The 26,611-nt window shown below is 50.8% G+C and overlaps 2 protein-coding genes and 1 pseudogene across 2 annotated transcripts; 1 reads left to right on the top strand and 2 right to left on the bottom strand.

Annotated features, from left to right (window-relative positions):
* Positions 1-1,323: 1,323 nt before the first annotated feature.
* On the bottom strand, positions 1,324-1,416 carry LOC119052527 (uncharacterized; annotated as a pseudogene).
* A 2,341-nt stretch (positions 1,417-3,757) lies between these two features.
* Positions 3,758-11,330, bottom strand: FHL3 (four and a half LIM domains 3). The gene is made up of 6 exons (XM_037149759.2): positions 11,129-11,330; positions 6,411-6,584; positions 6,149-6,323; positions 4,988-5,157; positions 4,677-4,863; positions 3,758-4,550 (listed from the first exon to the last, which is right to left on the bottom strand). The coding sequence occupies exons 2-6, from the start codon at positions 6,564-6,566 to the stop codon at positions 4,396-4,398; spliced, it is 843 nt and encodes a 280-aa protein (XP_037005654.1). The 5' UTR covers positions 6,567-6,584; positions 11,129-11,330; the 3' UTR covers positions 3,758-4,395.
* A 5,219-nt stretch (positions 11,331-16,549) lies between these two features.
* Positions 16,550-25,986, top strand: UTP11 (UTP11 small subunit processome component). Its single transcript, XM_037149679.2, has 8 exons — positions 16,550-16,707; positions 19,826-19,887; positions 21,061-21,163; positions 21,543-21,656; positions 22,114-22,207; positions 22,304-22,434; positions 24,907-25,017; positions 25,735-25,986. The coding sequence occupies exons 1-8, from the start codon at positions 16,645-16,647 to the stop codon at positions 25,816-25,818; spliced, it is 762 nt and encodes a 253-aa protein (XP_037005574.2). The 5' UTR covers positions 16,550-16,644; the 3' UTR covers positions 25,819-25,986.
* Positions 25,987-26,611: the final 625 nt, after the last annotated feature.

The following is a 26,611-nucleotide window of genomic DNA, read 5'->3' as shown; positions in this document are numbered from 1 at the left end:
AGAGATACCAGGAGAGGAGAAAAAGGGAAGTTCAGAAAGAGCAGGAAAGGGAGGAGAAAGCGGGGTGACGTGGGAGTGGCAGAAGAGGTGGAGACGGCGGTTTTTCTGGGGGCAGTTAGCTTCCGAATAACGTGCAAAATTTAGAGGAAGAGTTTCCACATGGTTCCTCTTCGACTTCAATTTTACAGGTGCAAAGTCTTTTTTCTAATAATGAAGATGTTTAGTCGATTAAGAATTCTTCTCTCTACGAGAAGTGAGAACAGGTTTTGTTTAGCATTCTCAAGGTACCAGTTAAAGAAGGCCTCCATGGTCCGTGGGAGGTTCGGTGTGTTCTTTGTTGCCACCGTGCGTGCGAATAAGAAAGTTTAGAAAATCTGAAAAGAGCCCATCTGGGTCAGCAAATTTTAAGATCATTCTGGATCTCAGTGATTTTTGTCTGAAGACCCAGCCACTTATAACTTTCTGAGCCGTAGGTCTTGTGCGTCAAGCCGGCTGGGGTACCAGAGGGTGCTAAGGTCTCACTGAAAGAGAACTTAGAACATGGGCTCCCCATTTACACTCACCCAGTGAAGGTGCCCCTTCATCCCTTTGAGTGCCCCTTGAACCCAACTGTCCCCCAAAAGCTTTATGGACAAGGTCCAAAGACTGTATGGAGTCTGAGCCTTAGGGATGAGGTTCTAGGAGCCATATGGACCGAGTCCGAATCAAACTTTATGAAGGGTCCCCTCCCTGAAGTGAACGGAGTCCCGGAGACCTCACATGGAAGCGTGGGAGGTTTGGCTCACCCGAGGCCTCTCTGCACACTAGGAAACAACCGAGTACGCAGGGCTCTTGGGGGTACCAGGGCATTGACTCTGAGATGGCATTGGGAAGACGGCCTGGGTGCTGTGTCAGATCCCACCGCTGCCACCAAAATATAAACACATCTGAAAAGTATCGGGACAATAAAAGAATAGGCTTTGTTCAGGCAAACAGGTGAAAGCGGGCTCCACCTGAGATAAGAGGGGGGCTCCTCGCTACCAAAAATCACTTAGACTACATCCTTTTCCTCTTCCTAAGGAAGAGAAGGATCATCAATGACCAACAGTAAATGCAAAAACAACACCAAGACCCTGGCCAGTGTGGCTCAGTTGGTTAGGCATCATCCCAAAAAGTGAAAGGTTGCTGGTTCGATTCCTGGTCAGGGAACATGCCTGAGTGGCCGGTTTGGTCCCCACTGGGGGTACCAATGAGAGGCAACAGATCAATGTGTCTCTCTCACATCAATGTTTCCCTCCCTCTCTTTCTCTCTCCCTTCCCCTCTCTCTAAAGCAACAAAACAACACCAAGAGCTGCCTCCTTATGGTTTCAGGTGCTCTACGTACTTGGAAACTTCTCGTAACAAACTCTAGAAATGATCCCTGAAAGTATAGTCTGGGGGAGGCTGTTCTTTATACCAAAAGTTCTCACCCAGGTTCCTCATTAGGACCATTTCATGTAAATGAGATATCCAAATTCACATGGTTCTGATTGGTCTGAATCACACAGGTCTGACTGCTGAGTCTCAGCCCAGCAGTTGAAACCAGGAACTCCTTTGTAATAGTTGACTCATAGGACACAAACAAGGAGGGCAGTGCGGGAAACTGAGCTCAACCAGAGATTTTTCATGGTATACAGAGCATGATGGCTGCTAGGCTCTCTCTATTCGTAAAATTTGAGTCTTCAGTTGACCATGGAGTCCAGCTTAGCAACTAAATTCTGGGGTTCACATCAAATGATGTTGTGAGGGTTCTATTTATGTCCAAAAATTTAAGCAAGGCCCCAACAATAGGGAGAGGACCCCTCCTCTCCAGAGGCATTTCCTGCACCACCAGGAAAGAGGTAGGAAATCTCCATTCAGGATTGCAGAGACTCAGCTGGTATCTTACTTATTTATTTAGGTAAGGTTTGGGATCTGCCATATTTCATTGGATATGAGATCCTGTCAAATGTTGACCTCACCATTATTTTATATTCCACTAAGGAAGGAAGGAAGGGAGGGAGGAAGGGGAAATTGCCAATTAAACTATGTCGCATCTTTGAATGAACAATGCATCTGGGTTTCTGCTATGTTAAATCTGAAAACTTTACCTTGAAATCAATGACACGGTATTGTATGTGCACATCTCTTCCTCCTGGTGGGGAGGTCGCCTAAGCAACACCATTCACCTGATGCCTTCCTTTCCCTAAAACCTTCTCCTTCCCCACTCTGTCCAACCAATCACGAAGTCCAGTCTTTTCCACCCCTGCTGCCACCTGCCTCATTATCTCTCACCTGGACCCCTGCACTAGCCTCCTAGCCAGCCTGCTCATCTTACCTCCCAATCTATTATTCATGCTGCAGCCAGAGTGATCATCTCATGTCCCTGCTTAAATATTTCCACTGTTTTACATTTGACTTTTTACGACCTGGTCTCTGCCTGCGTTTTAGTCTCTTGGCACTTCCTCCAAATAAAATTACTTGCTGCTTCCCTAAAGCACATATGTTTTTTTCAGGTCTCCAGGCCTTGGCCTTAGCTGTTTTCTAGGCTTTGACTACCCTCCTCAACAACTATTGAACGTGTAGCAAGTGCCAGGAGCTGAAAATGAAGGGATGGGCACGGCACACAGGAGCCCAGTCCTCACAGAGGCTGGTGGAAGAGACAAAAATAGAAACATATAATCATTAATTGTAAGTGGGCATTCGTTAAGGTTTGTTGAAAATGTCAACCACGGCCTCAGAAAGTTTAGAATCCGAATAGGGTCAGGGAGGCAGTTTGAAGAGGATTAGAATCCCACATCTACCACTGGCTACCTATGGAACTTGGCAAGTGGAGTCTCCACCTCTGTGAAATGGAAAAATGCCCTCCCCATAGTATTTCTGGGAGGATTTCATATGAGATACATATAATCACGCGGTTCCGCAGTCTCCGAGGGCCCCTCCTCCACCGGGCGCCAGGGTCCGCCCGCCTCGCAGCGATCGCCCCCACCCCAGGAGGCTGCAGGCGGGACCCTGAGCGCCCGAGCTCAGGCGTGCAGGGAGTACCCAGACTCCTCCGCCTTCCTTCCCGAGACTGAGCCCAGACCGCAGGCCACGGCGCAGGCACGAATCGAGGCGTCGGACGCAGGGCAAGGCGGGCAGCGCTCCACCCCATCTCCCCACTTTGGGGGCCAGCCCCCCTCGCTCACTGGCTCATTCCCGCCCCCGCCCTTGAAGCACTGGGGGGGGGGGGAAGGGGCGGGGGCGGGGCCATGACCCATTCATGCCGGGAATCGGATCCAGATGTTCCCGCGGCGCGTGCAGCTGCATCCTTGCCTTTTTTGGCAAAAAACGTGTGGCCACGAGCGGATCCCCGGCCGCCTCGGCTAATCCTCGGGAAGAGGGGGAAGGGGGCTGAGGGTCTGGGCCCAGACTGGGGATCCGCACCGGTACTCTGCGGGATTTGGAAAGGACTGTTAAGGGAGGTGGGGCGGGATTTGTATGAGACGAGGTAACCCACTGGCACCCCTGCGTCCGTTCAGAATCTGTCCCAAATCCCTCCCTTCTCCACAGGAGGAAAAAGCCCTTGGCCAGCAGGAGGGAGGCAGGCTAAGCCCTAGAGGGACTATAGCAGCGGCGGGGATCCCCTTTCTCCAGAGAGATTTCCCATCCTGTGGCCCACAGCTCCCCCTCTGCCCTGCATGGAGGAGGTTTGGAATAGCCTCCAGAGTCTCCGGTCTGCAAAGAAACCTTTCTTCCCCCTCCATCCCCAGACAAACACACAGAGGCCTGTGCTACCTCACGCTGCTTTATTGCAGAATCTCTAAGTGGATGAAACAGTTCCACCCCTCTGCCCATCTCTGGGCGAAATGGAGCTGAAATGAGAGAACACTCAACGAACATGGGCTGGGCAAAACCCTGAACCCTAGGACCCCCTAGCCAGCGAACCTCTGATCTGTTGCCCAAACAGCCTCAGCCCTGGGGACAGGAGTGGAATGGGGGGGGGGGGTCAAGCCTGAGTATAGCACTTCTCAGGCGCACATCACAGACCTAGAGTCTCTGCAGAGAAGCCTAGATTGAAGGGGCCTAGGTCCCAGAGTCTCGCTTTGAAGGGCTGGGGTCTAGATCCCTGATTTGGGGAGGAGGATTGGTCTGGGAACCATGACAATATCGGACAGGGCTGAGTTCTAGAGTTCAGGCATGAGAGGGGATCTGAATGAGAGGTTCTCTGTAAGAGCCCAGGTTTGGGGGCCTGGGTCAAGGAGTACCAGTCTGTGGATGTTGCAGTGGGGAAGCTGAATCCTGGAGCCCAGGGGGAGCCCCAATTTGGGGAGAGGCTGGGACCCAGAAGTGGTTTGGAAAAGGAGCCTTAGTCCTCGAGCCCTGGTTTGGGAGGGCCTGGGCCCAGGAGCCCTGGCTCAGGGCCCTGCCTGGCTGCAGCCCTGGCACAGTACTTGGTCTCCGTCTGGCACGAATCCTTGGCCCACCAGGGAGGTGGAGCAGCGGGCGCAGGCGAAGCAGCTGTGGTGCCAGTGGCGGTCTTCAAAGGACACGTACTTGCCTCCACCGAGTCCTGAAGGGAGGCTGGAGGTTAGCTCTGTAGGTCTAGAAGGCAGTCCTGGCCCTCAGTCTCACCCCATCCGAGGCCCCCATCCCTTGCCTGCACCCTACCCACTCAGTTATTTGACCCTTATCCCACCTGTGATGGGGCGCTTGCAGCTGCTGCACTTGGGTGCAAAGAGTTCTCCAAAACAGGCCACACAGTAGGGATCATCATCCCGGGAGGTGAACTGCTGCCCTGCCAGGGGTGTCTGGCACCCGGTGCAGACCAGACATTCTCGATGCCAGGGCTGGTCGCGGTATGTCACGCCACCCTGTGTCAGCGTCTGTGGGGGCAGCATCTGTCAGCAGGGGGGAGTGGGTATTCCCACCCCACAACAGAGTCTGGCTCACCCCTACCCATGCGTGCAGTGGTGAGCAGTGTCCCCGCCCTGCTGGTCCAGCCCCCACCTTGCTGCAGCGGGCGCAGCGAGGAGCAAACTTGTTCTCATAGCAGGGCACGCAGTAGTGAGCGCCCTTGTCGGGCACGAAGGAACGGGAGCCCAGCGGCTGCTCACAGCCACTGCACAGGAAGCAGTGCTCGTGCCAGGTCTGGCCGCCATACTCCAGCTTCCGGGACCCTGTGGGGAACAGGGGTCCCACTCAGAACCTGTGTCCCAAGCTCTTGAGTGCCACCCTCTGCTACCCACCCCCTCCAAGGGGAATCCCCACAGCTTCCACAGCCGGGGCAGGGCGGTGTCCATGCACATGCAGCAGGGCCCCCACCACGTATACTGCACATGCTAACCTCCCCCACGCACTGGACATGCTGGCGGAGCACCTCCTAAGCCCCATAAACTAGACATGAGGGTTTGACATATGTGAAGTTCCCATATGGACCAGACATGACTGTCTCAAGTCACAGGCACTATGACTCAGTATATGCTCAGCCCTTACACACCGCATATGATGGTTTCAGCACACACACAAAGACCCCACTTACACTAGCCTAGCAAGTCTCTGCCCACACAAAGTTCTAATGTTTCGGACATAAGTTCAGTACATGCTAAGCCACTGCATACCTTAATCATGTCATTCTCTACATATTCTAAATCCTAACATGTATCTATGAGGCATGCAGCTCAGTGCACACGTCAAACCCTCTGTTTATCTGTCCCCGCACACACCAAGCCCCAGTGCACCAAGCACGACAGTTTCAGCATACTCTTAGCGCCTACACGTACCAAACATGCAGCCCTTCAGACATGCTAAGCCCCCAGGCGTGTTGGTCTGCCCACATGTGGTAAGACCACAGGTGTACACCAGGCCCACTGGTCCAGCACATATTAAACCCTCAGGAACGGACCAAGCTTGGCAGTTCCTGTACACGCTGGGCTTTCGTGTGTACACCGGAGAGCGCCAGTCCCTCTGTCTGCTAAATCCCCCAGAGCACCCTAGCAGGACAGATCCCGCATACACTAAGTTTCCAGGAGCCTGCTGTCTGCGCAGGTCTTCATGTGTGGCCTCCATGTGTGTATCAGACAGGCATGCCAGTCCCTTGCACATGCATGAACCGTGTCCCAAGATGCCAGGCATGCCGGCCCCACATACGATAAGCCCTCGGGGACGTACCCGGCATGACGGTCTCTCCGCAGGCAGAGCACTGTGAGGAGAAGGCACTGCAGTAGCAGTCGTTGCAGAGCAGCTCACTGTCCTGGCAGGTGAAAGGCTCATCGGCTAGGGAGCGCTGGCAGCGGCAGCAGCGGAAGCAGCCCTCGTGGAAGTGGCGGTCTTCGTAGAACAGCTCCTGCCGCAACATGGCAGGGGCACTGGCACCTCTACCCCTTATCACCAGCCTCCACCCACTCCCTGCCCTGCCCAGTCCGGTCCTTACCCTCGAGTCATGCCCGATCAGCTGCTGGCACTCTGCACAGGTGTTGGCAAAGGTGTTGTCGTAGCAGGGTACACAGTAGGGGCCATTGTCTGTCTGGATGTATTTGCGGCCATACAGGGACTCGCTGCATTTTGCACAGTCAAAGGCCTCGCTCATGGTGGCTGTGAGTGAGCCCTGTTAGGGACACAAAGTGCAGTAGGGTCACCAAGAGGGGCTGTAGACTAGCCCCTTGCAAGAGCCCTTGGCATGATAAAGAGCAAGAGAACAGGTGCAGAAAATTCTAGGTCAGAGTAGGTGGTGATGGGGAAGGGATATCTCTGGGAACCCAGGAACCCTGCATGTTTATTTCCGTATTTAACTTTGGGGTGGAAGGGGGTCAGGAAAAAATCAGGAAGCAGAAGTTGTTTTCTTATCTGGGCCCTGGCAGATCTGGGGGGGAGGGGGCTTTTCCTGGGTCAGTGACTCATTTCCTGCCCCAGCCCGAGTTTAGCCTCCACAGTCACTACTGTCCCCAAGGGGGCAAGAGCAGGGGCAGAGAGCCACCCTGTCCCGTCCCATACAAATAGCACACCCACCCTCTCCTGACTCCTAGGCAGGGACCTTGAGATATAGATAAAAGTACCCCTATGCAGAGGGCTGAGGTGGGGAGCTCAGGGATGGGACTGGGCTGTTCCCACCCCCGTCCCCATTCAGGAAACAGTGGAATGTTAGGGGGATGCTGGGCGGATGAATGGTGGAGGTAGAAGCGGCGATGTCATCAAGCCTCACCTCCCCGGAGAATCAGCTCAGCAACAAGGACTTCAGAGGCTCAGCTTAGGTTAAAGCAGGAAGGAAATCCTGCAAGCTGGACCCAGCTAAGCTTCCCCAGCTGGACCCTCTGCCCTCACCCCCTACTGAGTCTCTGGTCACACCAGCCTGGGCAGCCTTGGCCTGCAACATCTGCAGCAGCTGTGGCAGCCCAGATGGCCAGATGTCAGGTTTTGCCAGCAACAGGGGAGGGAAAAGAGAGGGAGAGGGGAAGGGGAGATAGATTATGCAGTGTGCCTCTCTGCCTGCTCCTGCTGGGGGCCATCACTTCTGGCAGCATCTGGCAAAGCCCCAGTAGCTTTCCATCCCCTGGGTCATGATTTCCCTCCTGCCTCTGGGAGAAACAGTTTTTCCCCAGCTTTCGTGATTTCTGAGGGTTTGGGGCAGGGGGAGTCAAGCGTGAGAGGGGGAGCCACTGAAGATATCTTCTCCCCAATCAGGCCCCCTCTCAGATGGGGAGTCCGGCAAGGGGGAGCCCTAAAAGCTGTTCTGCAGATACCCACCCCCCCCAACCAAACCTCAGACACTTTCCATTTTCTCAGGAACAAAGCATATTTGTGGGATGAGGTCATCCACACAGCTGCCTCTGGAACAGGAGCATGGGGAGTGGGGCGGGTAGGGAAGTGGGGTTCCTGGTCCCTTCTGCTGCCCGATTCCAGTCTCTAGCCCCAGATTCAGAGCTCCCCACCTCCAGCCTCCTCCATCATGAAGCTTGCTGAGGACTGGGATCCCGGGGTGGGTGGAGAGAAACCACCAGGACCCATAGGGAGGGGATGTTCTCACAGCTGCAGATGAGCCTGGGGAGTACAAAGGAACCCACCAACCCACTCCCTCCACATTAGGCCTCAGGAACTGGCAGTCCCCAGAGCCTGTCCTGGCTCAAGTTGAAGGAAAAGCCCTCCTTCTCTAAGCCACCCCTAGTGGGAAATTCTCCCAATCAAGCATTGCTCTGGCTTGGAGTTCAGACTCCAGGCGCCGGCAGACTCCCCAAGCCTGTAGAGTCTGGCTCTTGTGAAGGGATGGCTCGTGAGCTCACAACTGTCCTTCTGTACCATGGGAGGACATTCAGTTGACAGCCCAGGCCAGGGCATGAGGCAACCAGAGGCTGGGGTCATCACAGCAGGGAATTCTGGGGTAGGGGGTTAGCTGTAGAGTGGAGGGTAACCCCCCTTCTCACTCCACTCCCCACCACCCAGGCCTGGGTTTCCTCTGGCCCAACATCTGAGGACTGCCTGGGCCATCAGCCACTGGGCAGCAGGGGGCCACCCAGGTGGAGTGTGGCCATTCCTCTGTCCAGGAGTATGCTAGACCTTTTCCTTCCTTCCTTCCTGGCTTGGCTCTAAGCAGCGATGGCCTTCCAGGTTTATGCTAGCCCTGGGCCTGTGCCCTGAGAGGTAGTCATCGCTCTGAGACAGGGGCACCCCAAATAGGGTATGGGCATGGCTTCTGTTCCCCTTCCCAGAATCCCCCAGTCTGTCCAGCTGGGCTCCAGTGAGGACAGAGTGAAGGGCACTATCAAGGCCCACCTGTCCCTGCCCATTCCCTCCTCCCCCTTTCTCTGGCAGGTCCAGGGGACTGAGGGAGCCAGTCTTGTGTTCCTTCTGGGTGGGGAGGGCTATGCAAGGGAGATTATTCCATTGGCCAGATGGCTCTCAGCCCCTGCCCCCACTAACAAACCCCCCCCCCCCCCACACCTGACCCAAACACACACATATGGCACCTCTCAGAGCTCAGAGTGGCTGGATAAATGGTGTGGCCTGTGGTGTGCAGAGGCTGGAGCTGTGACATACACCTTGGGGATCTTGGGCAAGTCACTCAAGCTCTCTGATCCCATTTTCCCATCTAACAGGACCCCCTGCCTACTGGGTTGTTTTGGGGCTACAGTGTGATGATACTTGAAAAGCACGTCGCAGTTAGTTAGTTGTCATGAAATGGAGAATATTAGTGTTTTGATTGTTAGCCCTTCCCTCATACTGGGGTCAGATAATAGTTTCTCACCCCGCCTGGGTCAGGGAGCTTGCCTGGGATTTGACCTGGACATTCTCAGCGTAGGCCCAGGGAAAGAACAAAGGGGCAACTCCTAGTTCTGCTGGGGCACCAAAGAGGCCCAGGCTATGGGGCCAGCCTGACTCCAGCGAGCATAACTCTGAGACCCTCACACAGGTACACAGGTGCACACATCTGCATGCTGCTCTGCCTCTCGCAAAGTGCATTCCCACCCACCCACCCACCCACCCACTGTTTCATCTCACAAAAGGCAGGCTGCGTAGTGGGTCATCCCCATTTTACAGCTGAGCACAGAGGCCAGGGAGAGGGGAGGGGCGTACTCCAGGTCATTTGGGTATGGGGAGAGCCCAGGAGCCCTTTCCTGTTTCTGTTTGCCTGGAAGTGCTGCCGTGCTGGTAGAGGGGGCAGTCAGCGTTTAAGAGCAGGGGTACATGAGACGCTGGGTGACATCAGTAGTACGGGAGCCTGGTTCTTCTCCCCAGCTGCCAGCCCTTCAGTTGGAAGACACCCAGGAGCCTTTCCAATTACCCATGCCAACCACTCAACCCTTTTGCCTCCCTCCAGCCCCCACTGTCCAGAACCCGGGCCAGGCCCCACAGCTGTGAGTCAGGATCAGAAAAGACCCCCTCCCTCAGCTCTCTGGAGTTGACAGGAGACTTAAGGCAAGAAATCTAATTCCCCCCACCCCACCCCACCCGTTGCTACCAGGCACCTACCCCAAACTCTCTGCTCTCCCTTCCTCCCCACCCCCCAAGAGAGCCTGGGAGTCACAGCAGTTTAGGGGAAGGGGGGTGGATGGGAAGAGCAGCTGCTCTGGGGACAAGAGAGGAACAGTTCATTCACCCCAGGTCCCCCAGGGCTGAAGCAGTCCGTCCAAGATCTGAGTTTAAAAATAAGTTGGGGCTGTCTTGGTGTATGCCTGGGGCTCTTTCTTGATCTCAGTCTTGCTGTCTCAGGTCTCGTCCTCATGGGGACTCAGTTGGCCCAGAGTTTGTGTTTCCCCACATTCTTGCTTCCCAATCTTCCTGGCCTGAGGCTCTCAGGGTCTGTCTTGGAGGCTGTCAGTGTGCCTCCATTAAATCTCAGTCTCTCCGTGTCTAGCGCTGTTCCACTCGGCTTCTGCCTACCTCTGCACACTTCACAGCCGTCTGTAAGTTGTGGGAGTCTCCATATCTCTGACTGGCCATCTCCCAACTGCCCGCCTCTGTGAATTCTACCTCTGAACACCCAGCTCTGGTCTCTTAGCGTCGCTATTGGGAGGAATGTCTTGGTCCCCACCCCACCCTAATTCTCCACTTCTTAGCATCTCTGTGTGCCTCATTGTCTCTGTCTCCGGTCTCTGAATGTCCTACAGGCCTCACAGAGGCTGATTCACCACGCGCTAAGGAGGCTTACTTGTCCAGGACCCTCCAAGGCCCTGGGAAGGGCCCTGGAGTGTTCGCTGGAGTCATTGTCCGCTTTTTCCTAAAATGCTCCGCAAAACCTAGGTCTGTCCCTATGCGTCAGATGTCAGTGACGCTACGCCCAAGTCTCTGTCTCTGTTTCGAATAACTCAGCAGCCTCCTGTCTAAGCCTGTCGCTCGTGTCCGGGTCTCCCTCTCCACGAGGCTTTCTGGGAGCCTCAGTTTCCCAAACCCTCCGGGACTCTATTTCTAAACTCGGGCTTTTCCATTTCAAACTTGGCCCCCTCCCCAGCCTAACTCCTGCAGCAATCCCCGCCCCTCCCGGCGGCCGGGAGCCGCGCGGTCCGGAGGACGCCCTTCGGGGCTTAGCGCCCTTGGCACCCGCGGCGGGACCCAGGAGGAGGTAGTGGGCGGGCCGCCAACGCTCCCTCCGCGGCTCCGGGGCTGGGGCCGGGAGCTGGGATCGGAGTCGGACTCGGGGGGGGGGGGGGGGGGTCTCACCTCGAAGCCGGCGGCCGCAGCGGGGCGCGGTGCTCGTGGCGGCGGCAGGGGGGTGGTGCGAAAAACCGGGTCCGCGTCCCTTGGCGGCTTCTACCTGCGGGCCGGGCCGCGCGGGGAGCAAGCGAGCTGCCGGCGAGGCTGCTGGCTGCACCCGGACTGCGACCCGGACCGTGTGGGCGAGTGGGAGCGCGGCCCCAACCCCTCCCCGAGGAAGTGAGCGCCGGGACCCGCCCCGCCCGGACCCCGCCCCCAGCCGCCCCTGCTGGCTGGGTGCGGACCCCGCCTCCGGCCCCTGGTCCCCGAGGCGAGGGGTGGGGGGTACAGACCCCGCCCCCACTTTTCTTTTAGACTGGACCCCACCCCAGCCCCCCTCCTCAGGCCCAGCGTAACCTGGTTTTCCCAACCTTCCTGGGCGGCCAGGACCCCGCCCCTGTCCCCTCCCTGCTCCCCCTCTCTTCTTCCCCCGCCCCCCAGCTGCAAGCTGGCGATTGCTGTATTCAGTCTCAAGCAGGGGTACAGGACTCGGCCAACCGAGGTCCATTTGGGGACCGAGAGTTTTCATGCCCTTTTCGTGTTTTCCCTCCGCCCCCAAATTGCCCCCAGGAGTGACACTCAGCCCCAGTTTGTGAAAGAGGCCTCAATCCAGCCTGGAGGAGCGGGTGGGTTTTTTGACCCTGCTCTTTCAGCCCTGTCAGTGACCTAGGTAATCTTTGGGAACGTGGAGTGAACGGGGGACTCCCACCCCGCAACCTTACGCCCTTGACTTTCCAAGGGTTTTATTCCACAATTACGAGTGGCAAAAACAAAAGTAGTCACCTCCTCGCCTCCAGCTGCATCCTGGGACCGAGAAGGCTGGCCTAGGTTTCCACAGTGCCCAGGAATAGTTTTGACCTTTGAAGCCCAGGGGAGACCCTAATCCTTGGCCTCTAGAAGTTTGGGCTTCTCTGGGAGGGGTGTGAGGAGTGCGCGCGGTCAGGGCACTGCAGCGGAGGCGGAGGGGAGTGGAGGGAACCCCTCCTTCCTCACTCTACAGTTTCCAACCCTCTGGCTTCCTCACTGTGCCCGGAGCGTGGACTGGCGCCTATCAGGGACACAAAGCCCGACCAAGTCTTTGAGGCCATCCCCCCTGGGATCCTCAGGCTTGTCACTAGGAATAAATAGCCTCAATCTGGAAGGGGAGGGGGGAGGAGGAGGTTCTGCTGCGCTGTTTGCAAAACAAGACAACCAACCAACCTTGGAAACACCTCGGCATCTAGAGTGGAGATTCAGGTGGGCACAGAGGCTGGGCCCAGCTGAGCTGTCAGGGTAAAGACTCATTCCCACCCAGGCTGGGGTCCTGAGTATCCTCCTCCGCCGTCTCTGAACCGACTGCTTGCCTTCCTGGGTCCCAAGTCACCCCTGAGGCCGGGTTTCCTTCAAATTAACTAATTGCTTGTTGATTATTGTTGTTCTTGATGCCTAAACTGTAAGAGTCATGAGGGCAGGGAATGGGTCCTTTCTGATCATGACCCTATCTATCCCCAGTACCTACTCTAATGTTCGCGTGACGAATATTTGGTGATGCACGAATAACAGATATGCTTCAGTGCAGATCCCTCCTTCCCCCTTAGTTTGGACCACAGACACCAGCTATCCAGAATCCAGGGAGGGAGCAGCTAGCCCGTGGGTGGGCCCTTTCTCTGGGATTTGTCTCGCAAGTGTAGGAGACTCCCAGCCCTAGAGAGTGCAGGGAAGACTGCCTGTCTGGAGTAGATGGCAAAACAGTCCCTTCTGTCCCAGACTGGTGTGACTTGATTGGGCGTCCTCCCACAAGGAGAAAGGTCACTGGTTTGACTCCTGGTCCGAGCACATGAGTTGCAGGCCCCCCGTGCCTGGTTGGGGCACCTGTGAGAGGTAACCAATCGATGTTTTTCTTACATATCGATGTTTCTCTCCCTCTCTTTCTCCTTCCTTTTCCCTCTCTCTAAAAATAAATGAATACAATCTTTTTAAAAAAGTCTCCTCTGGGGGAAGGGAACCAGTGGGCAGCCTTCTGAAATGGGACAGGGTGGGGGCGCTACTAGTGAATGAGCGAATAAGGATGGTGCTGGGTCAAAGGTAGAGTTGGGGTCTCCGGTTTTCACTAGCGGTTTGAACAGCCTTAATAAAAGCCCATCTTTCCTGTGTTCCTACTTTGCACCAGCCCTGTCCGGGCACTTTCCATGTATTTAATGTACTTGGTTTTCCAACAACTTTTTTTTTTATAGGATTTTCTTTTTATTAAGATTTTAATGTATTTATTTTTAGAGAGAGGAGAAGGGAAAGGGAAAAGAGGGAGAGAAACATCAATGTGTGGTTGCCTCTCGCACGCCCCCAACTGAGGACCTGGCCCACAACCCAAGCATGTGCCCTGACTGGGAATGGAACCGGTAACACTTTGGTTCGTAGGCTGACACTCAATCCACTGAGCCACACCAGCCGGGGCCCAACAGCTTTTGCAATATGTATTTGTATCCCTGTTTTAACGATGAGGAAATGAGGCACAGAGAAAGTAAGTGACCTGCCAGTGGTGACAGAGCTACTAATGGCAGACTGGATTCATATTTAATCAAGTGTCAAAACTCCTAATGCCGAAAAAGAATGTGGGGGCTAAAAATATTAATACTTTTCCTCCCACCTTTTTAAGTTCTTCTGGCTGGACTAATCATCAAATTAACACCGGAGAGGAACAGGAGAAAATCAAGGATTTTAATACATGTTCATGGGGAATCCACGTAGGCATGAAAATTTCAAAGATGTCAAGGCAACCAGGGGCACAGAAGACTTTTTTGGACAGAGGAGAAAGTGAAGGGAATGGGGTATTAGATTTCTGAGTGTTTCATTCCTCAATTAACAGCTTCAAGTCAATATCCCAAAAAGGCAGCTTCAGGGTAGCAAAACTTTGGTTCCCTTCAAGAGCTTAACTGTTAAACTCTACAGTCTCTGCAGTCATTTCACCTTGTTAAGCCTCAGTCTCCTCATCTGGAAAGAGTGGATGACTCCCTGTCTCACAGCATTCTCGTGAGGGTTGGATGAGAACGCACAGTAGGTGTTCAATATGTGGGACCTCTCCCTGCCACACACACTCGCTCTCATGGTCAAGAGTTAGGTTCTGCTCCTGGACTTGGAGTCTGGAGGCCAGAAAAAAGTTGGGAGATTTCTGACTTGGCCCAGCCTGGGGAAAGGGAACTGGTGAAGGGCAAGGGCTGTTTATCTTTGTTGTTCCTGATGCCTAAACTATAAGTGCCCCCTCCGGTTCCCCTCTCCATTTCCAGCTCCCCTAGTGGGCTCACATTTCCTTGCCTGCTCTATTTCCAGTGAGTCAGGAGGACGTGCCCCAGGGAGGTCCAGGGATCAGCCACATGGACTCCCTGTTCCTGTTTCCCATCGGTCTCCCCCCTCTCACCCCCCCAGCTCCCCCCCCCCTCCAGGGAACAGGTGTGTCTGAGCCCAGGGCTGGAAGCAGAGCCTGAGTGCTGGATGACTATCCTTGGGTAAATGAGATCTGGTTGTCCCTTTGCTCACTCAGGAGCTCCCCACACACCCTTATCTTGTGGTGAAAGGGGGCTTGCACAGGGTCTCCCAACTGTTCTCTCACCTTGGGTTTTCAAAAGGAGGCCTTGGGTGGTGACTGAGAGGCCTCTCATGGTTTCCTCTGGGTGCTGAATCACTCTGATGCTTGTAACCACAAGCCCTCCTCACAGTGAGAAAACTTCTTTCCTTCTTTGGGTGTATTGCTCACTCTTACCCCTTGGGCTGCCTAGGGTTCCTTCTCCCTTCCCAGTGTACAGAGCTCTCTTCTCCTGGGTATACCTATCACTCAATGCCTTCTTCAGAGCAAGTGGCAGGAGTGACTGGGGCTGCCACCTCCTCACTCTGCCTGAAGGCTGGGCTTCTTAATTGAAGCTGGAAAGGTGGGCATAGGCCAGATCATGTCTTTCCATGGTTAAGTAACAAATGAGATGGAATGTGTTAGTGCATAGAGCCCTAGTTGGGGAAGGCTCAGACTCAGAGGCAGAAAAAAAAGTTTTCAACACTGCAGATCCCAGCTACTCTCAGCTCTCATGCCCACTGGTCTACTGGACTAGCACCTCCAGGGACAGACGAAAGGGTTTCCCCACAGCTCCTCAGCTGGAGTGAGCCCCGTTGTGTGAAATGGGTACAATTACAGGACTCTCTGAAGTCCAGCTTTATGTGGTGGAAAGGAAACGAAGTGCCTCTGGAGTGCTCTGCTGTGCTCAACCCTCTCTCTGTCCTTACAGTTACGTTTAGTGATAATAACAATAATAGCTCCACTTGATTGTGAACACAGCATTTTAAACATACTGTTTCATTTAATGCTCACAACCATTCTGGGAATAGTATTATTACCTTAATTTTACAGAGGGGGAGACCAAAGTTGAGTGAAGCTAACTTTGTCTTGGCTGGCACCAGGTAGGAGAACACACCTCTATGGTTTAAGGTCCCAATCATTTACATTGTACTGCCTCTGACAATCATTCTGTCAACCAGCCGTTCTCCTGAGGGTGTAAACTCAATTGTAAAGCTACTGCCTTGATGTAACTCCTCCATTTAACTGTGAGCCCCTTGATGGACCTATAAGGCAAGCAATGCATGCCAGTAATACTGTTTTATGGATGAGAAAAATGATGCTCATCAAAGTCGAGTGGCTTGTCAGAAGTCAGAAAGCCAGTAAGTGACACAGCCAGTCATGATTTTAAGATATGTTGTTTCTCTATAGCAGAGGTCCCCAATCCCCGGGTCGCGAACCGGTATTGGTCCGTGGGCTGTTATAAACCGGGACCGAAGGAAGCTCGCCTGATCTCCGCCTCCTGTCTCCGCCCCCGTTAACCCCCCTCCCCCCACCTGCCCGTAGTTCGCAGCCGGAGGTGAGCGACAGCAAGTTAGTGAAGCTCCCCTGAGCTCCGCCTCCTGACGCCCCCCCCCACCCCGCCGCCTGAGCTCCCTGACCCCCCCCACCCCATCTCAGTCCATTGAAAAACCGGTCCATGGTGCCAAAAAGGTTAGGGACCGCTGCTCTATAGGGCGCTTTTTTCGGTATATCCTAAAATTCACAAAGCTCCAGACTTTAAATGCGCCGCCTAAATACCGCAAGTGGAACGCGGCCCTAGGTGCCTGCGCATGCGCACACTCAAGTTCGGCTCAGCAGTCAGCGCCAGCCACGTGTTCCCAGGTGCCCACGCGAGCAGAGCGCGAAGGCGAGGTACACGTAGACAAACTCTGGCGAATGAGAACTGGCTCCTGTAGAGTCAGGAGACTGGACTTAGAGAACTACAGTTCCCAGGGCAGCCTGTGGTGGACGCTCTGGCTAGAGGGCGTATTTCCGGAACAGCAGGCGCCGCATAGGCTGCGGAAAGGAAGGGGGCGGTTCTAAGCCTCCCGCAGCTGGGCCTGTTTCCTGTGCGATCCGTGGACCCGGCGACTGAGGTGGCGTGGAACTGGCGTTGTCTACCGAGCTTTTCCACGCGTGAACAGGCATGGCGGCGGCTTTTCGGAAGGCAGCTAAGTCCCGACAGCGGGAACACCGAGAGCGAAGCCAGGTAGGACCGCACGGGCTCCAGGAGCGCCGGCTCATTTCCACATGTCTTTCGCCCCAGCCCCCTCTTTGCCTGCGGGTACCAGTCTGTTCGGTACACAGATTCTGCGTTTAAGTGAATGCAAAAATATTGTAATGACGCCGGCGTACCTGGGGTGGTGCTACGATCTCTGGAAAGGGGGGGGCCTTGTTCTCTCTGGGAAGGGTACGGGCATAATCAAAGCTATCTTGCAAGTTTTCAATGAGGTAATTAAATGGGGGTACTGTGTGTAAAGGGCTTGACCTCTGCGGAAGTTGAGGTCAAAGCTCACACAGCCAATAAGATCCCCGGTTGGAAGTGGCACCCACATCTAAAGGAGCTCAGCTCTGCTCGCTGCCTAAAGGACCTCTGCCTGAAGAGGTGGGGATTATAAATACGGTGTCATCGCGGGTTTTTTGGATCATGAAGATCCGCCGCATGTACTTTTTGTGTGTGTCTCACCCCGTAATGTTGGTGTTTTCCATCCCCATTATACAAATGAGGAAACTGAGGTCCAGAGGGCCAGAGCGACTTGCCCAGTCACAAACACCAAATTCAGGCCGAATAAACAGTTGTAGGACTTCTCTGGAGGGAGTGTGTGGGGGAAGGTTGAGTAGGAATTCTCGTAATGTATGCAGAATCAATTGATTCCACTCCCGTCTGCAAGGCAAAGGATGGGAATCACTTCATATCCAATCCAGAAATGCCCTTAGAGATATCTGGTCTAGCTTCCTTTTACAGATGGAAAAGAGAGGGAGAGGGATGTGGCTAAAGTTGTGGCGCCAACTGATGGGGTAGAATCAAGGCCTCCTTAGCCACAGTTCAGCTTTCCTACTTAATAGCATTTATCAGACATTTATTGTTTATCTACTGTGTGCTCCATGGTGTGCTGGGAGCAATAGCATAATTTGCCACCTTGTTTGGACCTATGTGGGGATCTATCTAAAAGTAGTAGGAGCTAGAAGTGCTTACTTACTGTGTGCCAGAGCCAGACGAAGTGCAAAGGGCTGTGCTCTCATTGTCTCATTTAACTTTCAACAGGGTGTGGAAGTAGGTGCAATTGCGCGTTCTCTCCTTTGCAGGTGGGGAAATCTAGGTTCAGATGGGTAAAGTAATTTGCCCAAAGACATACAGCTCTAGTTGGTAAGTGGCAAAGCCAGGAATCAGACCAAGTGTTTTGAATCCAGAGGCTACTAGAAGATGAATAAAGAGGCCACTTTATGAGAGGTGGCATATAAAAAATGCCAGGTGAGAAGTTTAGGCGGGAAGGGTAGAGATGATGAGCGAAAGCATCGTGGTGAAGCTTGTTGGACTTGGAAGGCAGTGATAATGGCTGCCACGCTTTGAGCATTGGCTGTTAGGTACAGCCCAGCATGCTGTACAAGGATTATCTCATACAATCCTATGGCATCGGTATGAGGTGGGTGTTATCCTCATTCTACAGATGAGGTGTCTGCTGCTTAAAGAGATTGAACCGTGTGTCCAAAGTAGCAGATTTGGGTTAGCATAGAAGATTGAGGGCTTTTGAGGTTGGTCATGAACAGGCCCAGGCCATGGCTAAAGGAATAGAGAGAGGGTGTCTGTGGGAGCTGTGTGGAGAAGGCTGTGCTGGAAAGGTTGGTAAGCATATTGACAAGAGCACTCCTGTTTGGGTGAAGTTTGGACTTTATTTCATGGGTCCTTCACTGAGGCAGTGGGGAACTATTGAAGGTATTCTGTACGGAGGGGGATGTGTAGTTATGTGAACAATTTCAGATATGATGCCAAGTTTTTTTTTTTTTAAAGTTCATGTGCATTCAAGTGGACATGGCAGCTTTCAGGATTTGTGCCCCGTGGTGTTGCCCCTGAGTTTTATTTCTCCACCACTCTCTGTCAGCTTCCCTTAGTCTGCTGTAATTAAAATAAAAATTATCAGGAGAGGTTTTGGGTGTTATTTTTAAATATTGAGTTATTTTAATTGCATTACTTCAAGGATAAAAGATGAGAAAGATGACTTAAAAATTCCACCAAAATTACTATGCAAGTGTAAACAATAGAGAAGTGGATGCACTTCCTCAAAAGTTGAAATTTTTCAAAGCGGAAGAGGGTGCAGTCCAGTGGGGAGGGGAGGAGTGCAGACTGGCCCCAGATAGAGTGGGCTCTGCTTCTAGCTTTGCTACTTACTAGTTCTGTGTTCTTGGCCAAGTCATTCTCTAAACCTTATTCCCCTTTGGAGTACTGGGATAACCATTTCTTTGTCTGCTGTGCCTACTCTCTGTGATTGTTGTGGGGGTTAAATGAGATTGTATGTGACGAGCACAGCAGATTGCTTTGTAGCAGAGTAAGTACTTAATCAGCGTGGCCTGTTATGATGACGCAGGCACAAACATCTAGCACAGACCCTGAAATAGACCAGATGTTCCACAAATGGCGGCTCGTGGAAAGATAACACAGATATAATCCTTGCACCTTCCATGCTATCCAAGTGCCGCAGAAAGTGTCTTCTGTCATATTTGGTTCCCTTTCATGCTTTGTACCAAAGGTACAACAATCACAGTAAACATGTGCCGGGCACCTGCTATGTGCCAAGCTGTGTGCTGCCACTACTGCTCCAGAGGCTCATTTCATCCTCGCGATAACCCCGAGAAGTGGGTACTGTTCTCATTTTACACTTAGGAAACAGCAGCTCAGAGAAGTTAAGTGACTTGCCCAAGGTCACAGATTGTTAAGAGGTAAAGCTTGGATTTCTGCCCAATTCTCCAGACTCTAAATTTAGCTCTCTTAGCACAGTTGCCTCCCTGTCACTATATTTTCCCTTCATAGTATTTTGTAAACCCTTGGATTAAGTCTGTAGTAATTTTAGTACAACTGGCAACTGCTCGCTTAGTGCCGAGTCATTGTTGCTTCTCTCTGTCCTTAATAGGCCAAGAAACCTACTACGGCAGTGCTTGTGACCTCGCTGGCACCTGTACCCTTCCTCTCATCCTTGGGCAGAGCCCAGCTGGGGGAGGGAAGGGAACAGGGTATCGAGTTGGCTCCAAGGACATGGGTTTACTGGGCACTCCAGACGCCTATTCCCTTCATGTTGTGAGGAAACTTAACTTTTTTTTTTTTTGTCTTCTAGCCTGGCTTTCGAAAACATCTGGGCCTGCTGGAAAAAAAGAAAGATTACAAACTTCGTGCAAAGTGAGTTCAGTCTTTCTGGTAGGGATGCTGCCAAGGCAGCTCACAGCCTCCCTGCGCTGCAGCTGAATTGCCTGAGTGTCCAGCAGGGGATAATTTCCTGCCATTGATGGAATGGCCAGCTCTGGCAGCCTGTCAGATACTTGTCTGTGACCCTAGACTTCTCTCTTTATTTAGGCAGACCATTATTTCTTTTAACTGTAGTTGCATAGTGAAATTTTTTATTATATTGCTACAGATCATTTTCTCTCAGTGGCTTTGATTTGCCCCTGCCTTGGTGTTTGAGCCAAAAGCTGAGTCTTTTTTTCTCCCTTTTCTTGAAGTGCAAGATATAATCTAAAATTCCAGTCATTGAGTGTGGAATGAAGTGAAGTGAAAGATGGATTCATGAGACTGGGCGTGGGTGATAATGAACTCTGAAAATGTTTTATAAAACAGTTATTCCCATTCTTTTTCTCATACTTCATTTGCAGAACACTCAAAATACTTTATAATTATTTGTTAGCTGTGCGTGTCAGTTGAAGTCCTTTCCATGCTCATGGTACAGATGGTGGGTGATGGGTCACTCTGAGTCCCAGAGTTTTTAAGGCTGATAATAATATAACCTTGGGCTATTACTGGGCCAGATAGTGTTCTAGGAGAGTTATAGGTTTTACGCTCATTTATTCCTCCCAACAGCCTTCTGGGATACTGCTGTTAATACACTCACTGTACAGATTAAACAGGGATACACAGTGGTTACCTAACTTACCCAAGATTGCTCAGCCGGAAGTGGCGGAGTCAAGGTTTGAACCCAGGGTGTCTGGCTCCAGAGCCCACAGTTCTAGCCACTAGGGTATAACTGCACTGTGACTTCTGAGTCTCACTGGGGCACTTGGTGCCCAAGCTCCCATCAGAACCCAGTTTTAGTTTGTGCTTTGTTTGGTTTTGCCTTGTGATGATAGAAAGGACACTGAAATACATGTGAGATAGGAACAGTTAATTTCAAGTGGGACGGGGCTAGGAGAGGACCTGCAGAGACCGGGGCTCAACATCAGTGACAGTGGAGGGTGGGTCAAATCGTCATTGCTGTGGCATTTGTAAGTTTCATTTCGTGTGAACTTTAGATGCTTGGGAAGTTTGCCTGTTGTGTTTTTTTTCTTCTTTGCTATGAACTTTGTTTAACCTGCCTTTCAGTGACTACCGGAGAAAGCAAGAGTACCTCAGAGCTCTCCGGAAGAAAGCTCTTGAAAAAAATCCAGATGAATTTTATTATAAAATGACTCGCGTTAAACTCCAGGTCGGTGTCTAATGGATCAGTTGGTGTATTGAGCTTCAACATAATACCTAAAGTAAAGATGGGGGAGGAGATGGAGGGACAGAACGTTGGCTTTTGTGTAGCCTCTCTCCAGTTGGTCCAGGTGCTCTTGACCAGTGTCCTGGGCAAAACTGCCCCTTCAGTGCAGCACGGGTTTCTGCCCCTGACTCTGAGTTGTCTTCTGCCTGGAGCTCTTCTGAGAATGGGTGGCTGGAGGTGCTAAATTGACCACGCACCTTGAGGCCTAGTGCATTGAATGGCTGTTGTATTGGGGTGTCTTTGTTCTGATCATAAGCTATGTCGACAACTTACTAATGGTTTTAATCTAATAGAGGCGCTATCTTTTGAATTTGGATTTTAGGATGGAGTTCATGTTATTAAGGAGACTAAGGAAGAAGTAACTCCAGAACAGCTGAAACTGATGAGAACGCAGGATGTCAAATATATAGAAATGAAAAGGGTTGCAGAAGCTAAGGTAACAACTGAAACTCTCTGTTCTGGTGTATTTTTCTTGGTTAGGAAGAGATATAAATTCATCAGTCCAAAGTTATACGTTGATTTCTTCTGGCATTTACAGTCTTGAAATATGCTTCGTTGTGAAAGTGATTTAGAAGCATGGTAGAATGGGAAGAGTTGAATATGGTGAATGAGACGGGCTTAATTTGAATTCTGGCCCCCAAATTATGGGCAAATTAATCTCTGTGAAGCTCTTTCTTCATTTCTGTCTCATTGGATTGTAAGGGTTAAACAAGTTTTGGATTATACCAAGTCTAACACATATTTGGTGCTTGGTACATTTTACTGGTTTTTCCCTTTAAAAGACTGAAGCAATTTCTTTGCTGGCTGGTCTTGGTATAGTTTAAGTTTTGCAAATTCATTTGTGATACCCTACAAGAACCCAATATAAAATGAGACCATATTCTGTGTCCTAGAAAATTGAAAGACTAAAGTCAGAGCTCCACCTGCTGGATTTCCAGGGGAAGCAACAGAATAAGCACGTGTTCTTTTTCGACACCAAAAAGGAAGGTATGAACTGTTGGAAGGTTCCTGGGACAGTCTGGCACACTCATCTGTGTGGTCTGGTGTCCGAGATGGTGCCTCATGGATCGTTTTGACTTTTAGTTGAACAGTTTGATATTGCAACGCACCTGCAAACAGCCCCGGAGTTGGTGGACAGGGTCTTCAACAGACCCACGATAGAGACCCTGCGGAAGGAGAGAGTGAAAGGAGTCACTCATCAGACTCGACTTAAGGTAATTTACTCTGTTTTTCTTTTTTGCCACTGAATTTTGTATGCTTTTTTTTTCTGGAAGATTTATTAAATTCCCTTAGAAGGAGGGTTTGATGGTGGGAACGGGAGCGGGGAAGAGTTTCTTGGTTTCCAAGTTTAGAGGATGGGTAGCCTAGTGGTCAGGAGCTCAGGTTTTGGCTTTTTGTCCTGCATTTGAATCCAAACTCTGATCCTGGGCTTTGTGCTTTTAAGGCTTGTAAACAAGTGCCAACAGTTTTTTCTTTTTCATTTTTTAAAAAATTAATTTTAGGGGGTGGGGAGAGGAAAACATTGATTTGTTGTCCCACTTATCTATGCACAGGTTGCTTCTTGCATGTGCCCTGACAGGGGACTGAACCCCCAACCTTGGTGTATTGGGATGATGTGCGAAACAATTGAGCAACCCAGCCAGGGCCAGATGTCAACAGTTAAAATAGAAAGGAGAGGGCACCGGAGGGTAACGGGTCTGGGGCACTTCGATAGTGAATCTTTAGTGGTGAATACGCATGTCAAAAAGTCTTTAATGTGCATTTGCACCAATTTTTTTAATCTTTTTAATCTATATCCAAGGATATGTTTATTGACTTTATTTTTATTTTTATTTTTTTGAAGATTTTATTTATTTATTTTTAGAGAGAGGGGAAGGGAAGGAGAAAGAGAGGGAGAGAACTATCACTGTGTGGTTGCCTCTCAAGTGTCCCTTGCTGGGGACCTGGCCTGCAACCCAGGCATGTGCCTTGCCTGGGAATCAAACTGTGACCCCTTGGTTTGCAGGCCCGTGCTCAATCCACTGAGCTACACCAGCCAGGCTGTTTATTGACTTTAGAGAGAGGGGAAATGTGAGAGAGAAAGAGAGACATGCCTCCTGTACGCGTTCCTCCTGGAGGTCACCGCACAGCCTTTTGGTGCACCAGATGATGCTCCAGCCAGTTGAGCCACCCGGCCACGGCTGTGCCAGAATTTTGAATTGACTTTTCCTTATGGTGTTTTCCATCACTGTAACTGGATTTGTACGGAAGACATGCTTTTTCTCAAAGCCGTCTGGAGTTGAACTCTCACTTCTGACTGATTCATTTAAAAAAAAAAAACACCGTGAATGTGTTTCAGTCAGACAGCTGTTCTATTTTGATTTGAATCATTTACACTGCATCAGCTTTGCTTCCAATGTTTAATTTCACAGCAGTTTCTCTAGCTCAGAGGCAGCTAAACTTGCTTTAGTAATATAAATACCCCTAATTAGTTTGACTATATTGGGTAATCCCATAAATTTGACAGTCTGTGCAGTAAAGTGAAAACAAAAGCTGTCTGAAACCACTGCTGTGAGACTGCTAGGATTAGGGAATTGTTTAAATCGAGGCCCAGTACTATTCCCCTCTGTGCAGATAACACTTCCAGCTGAGGAGTTGGCTGACTCGGGTTCTCGTGATAACCCTGTTTGCCATAAGTTGTGTTTTCAGTTAGCTGAGTCACTGATACTTTTCAGGTATTGTGGTGTAGTCCCTAAGGAGGTCGGTGTTCCAAATTCCTGTGTAGAATAGCTCACTAACATACCGTTTGAGAAACTGGGAGAGTGTGCGTCTTGCTGTTTATGCCTACTAGTGGTGTTGGTTTTGATGGTTGTGTTTAAGGCAAAATTATTTTCATTAAGAGACTGCGGGTGGGTGGACCGCCAAGGAACGATCAGCCTGTAAGTTGGAGGTGGGTGGGCAGTCCATAAACGAGCTCAGGAAGTCTGTGAGCGCCCTCTTCCCACACCGGAGTTTTGAGCAAATGGGTACGTATATATACAAATTTAGATCATTTAGTTTTGCCTTTCTTGCCTGAGGTTCCGTGAGAGAGTAAGCTCTACAAATTTGTACATACATCTGTACATTTATTTCAAGAAACAGTCCAAAGCTTTCGTCAGTGTCTCAGAGGTTTATAACTCCCCCAGATGGAAGGACCACTGGTCTTTGAGGAGCCGTGAGCAGCGAGAACCCTCAGGTCGGCTTCTGCCGAAGAAGCCCTCCTGCAGTCTGAGTCTGCGCTTCTCGGGTGCCAGCTCACTGCCTGGTGCGCTGCTCTTGTTCTTTCCTCACCGCGTGCGGGGTTACCAGGAGCGGTTCTTGTCTGTACCACCTTAGGTACCTGCACGCTCACATGAAGGTTAAAGCAGCTTAGTGTAGTAGTGGAAAGATTCCTGAGGGCGGTGAGACTCAGGACAGCCCTGACTCTGCTCCAGGGGAACCATGTGCCCTGGGGCAAGTCTCCAAGGTTCCATTCAGCTCTAGAATGTCAGTCCCTAAAATGGACAACTTTGTAGTATCATGACTTAATAGTAATTTACAGTACCTTTGATTCAGACTGAGATGGGAGTGGAGCCATTTATGCCTTGCGGCGTAAGTGGATTAAGAAACAGCTGGTTACTTCTTTTTTATCCTGTTAAGTGTTTCATGAAAATGTGTCCCCTCTGCAGCGGATAGCTAAAGAAAGGCAAAAGCAGTATGACTGCCTGACACAGCGGATCGAACGTGAGAAGAAGTTGTTCGTTATTGCACAGAAAATTCAAACACGCAAAGATCTTCTGGTAAGGAGGGAGAGCCTGAGGCCTCCATTCCCCGTCCTTGTAAAGGTCTTAACAGGGACTAGATTTCAGCTGTGTGTCAATCAACCCCAGCGAAAATGTCTGCTCCTCAGGGGCAGCGCTTCAAGCCAGTGTCTGTTACTCTGGCATTGTTGCGACGGGCCTTGATTCAGAAGGTAATAAGAGTCTTCTTAGTCAGTGGTTTGGAACAGCAGAGGGTAGGATCGGGTGGCATATGAACTTTATAGCTTATGAACAGCTATCTTTAACATTTAGACAGGTTAACAAAACAGTGCGTGTCACTCCTTGGTGTTTAAAAATAGGCAACAATGTGCAGATAAATAACAGAGCTGAGGAATATACGTGCCTTGCTCATATTATGATTCCTCTAATGTCAGAATCTTCGGCTTTGCACATCATGTAGTTGTGCCTTACTACTTAGGGTTCGTGAGAGAAAAACTCTACTGAAAAAAAAAAGATTTGAGTATGTTTCTTAGTTTTCTCAGGAACCCCTGCACACTGATACCGCTGTCGATGCCCATTGGAGAAGCTGGTTCTTTGTGCCCGGGGATGATGCCTTGGGGTGGTTGGGCTTTGTCTCCTGCCTGCACTGGGACAAGGGCTTCGGGGTCCCAATAAGCAAAGTGGTTTACGAACTTTCCTATTTTACAAAACTTCCTCTTACTATTTACTGGTAACCTTTTTTTTATTCTTCTCTAGGATAAAACTCAGAAGGTGAAGGTAAAGAAAGAAACGGTGAACTCCCCAGCTATTTACAAATTTCAAAGTCGTCGGAAACGCTGAGTGTTCTATAAGCCTTGTCATTCCACCTGGAAAAGAATTCTGTGTTCTTTTTCCCCCCAATGATTTCAAATTCCATTAATGTAAATGACATGGTTTCCTTATTTGTAATTATTTATTGCAGATCTAACATTTGATAGAAACAACATTAAAGCTCCTCCTCTCCTCTTACTGGTTTTGGGTTATGAAATTAGTCTTATTTTTATATACTTATTTTTTCATTATGAAAGTTATATAATCTCATCACAACCAATTTGGGAAAGAAGTGAGTCCATTCCTAATCCTAGTGCTCATTTAAGAACAACAAGTAGCTCTTGTGCACCTACGGTGCTGGGGCGGCGGAGCTGACAGGAGGCGAGCATTCTCCTTTATCGCCTCTGTTTCATAAAGGTGTGCACTGGATTTCGTGTCTGTTTTTATGTTTTGTAGTTGGAAATACAGTAAGCAATTTTATATTTTCATTTTTTCACTTAACTCATTTGTTGTTACCCATTTGTTGCATCACTAAATTTTTAAAAGGCGATATATGTTCATAGTAAAAAATAAAATATTATTTTTAATGTTTGCATCATGTTTTATGCAGTGGATAGGCTGATCTTACCCTCATTCATTCTGCATTATCGGATACGCAGGTGGCTTTGTAAGTTAGCCAAGGAGGGATTTTTTTCTCCTACTCATTACAGCTACTGATAGAAACCCTCGGGGACCCACCCCCTCCTCTCTGTTGAAGCTCTAATCTGAACAGACCCTGCTCTCAGACCCTACTCTCTGCCCCTGGCCTCTGCACTCGAGGCCA

This window comes from Artibeus jamaicensis, unplaced genomic scaffold (assembly GCF_021234435.1).
Source record: "Artibeus jamaicensis isolate MK-2021 breed Jamaican fruit bat unplaced genomic scaffold, CSHL_Jam_final scaffold_847, whole genome shotgun sequence".
Taxonomy (NCBI): Eukaryota; Metazoa; Chordata; class Mammalia; order Chiroptera; family Phyllostomidae; genus Artibeus; species Artibeus jamaicensis.
The sequence above is the reverse complement of the archived record's forward strand: the minus strand, read 5'-3'. Positions and strand labels throughout refer to the sequence as shown.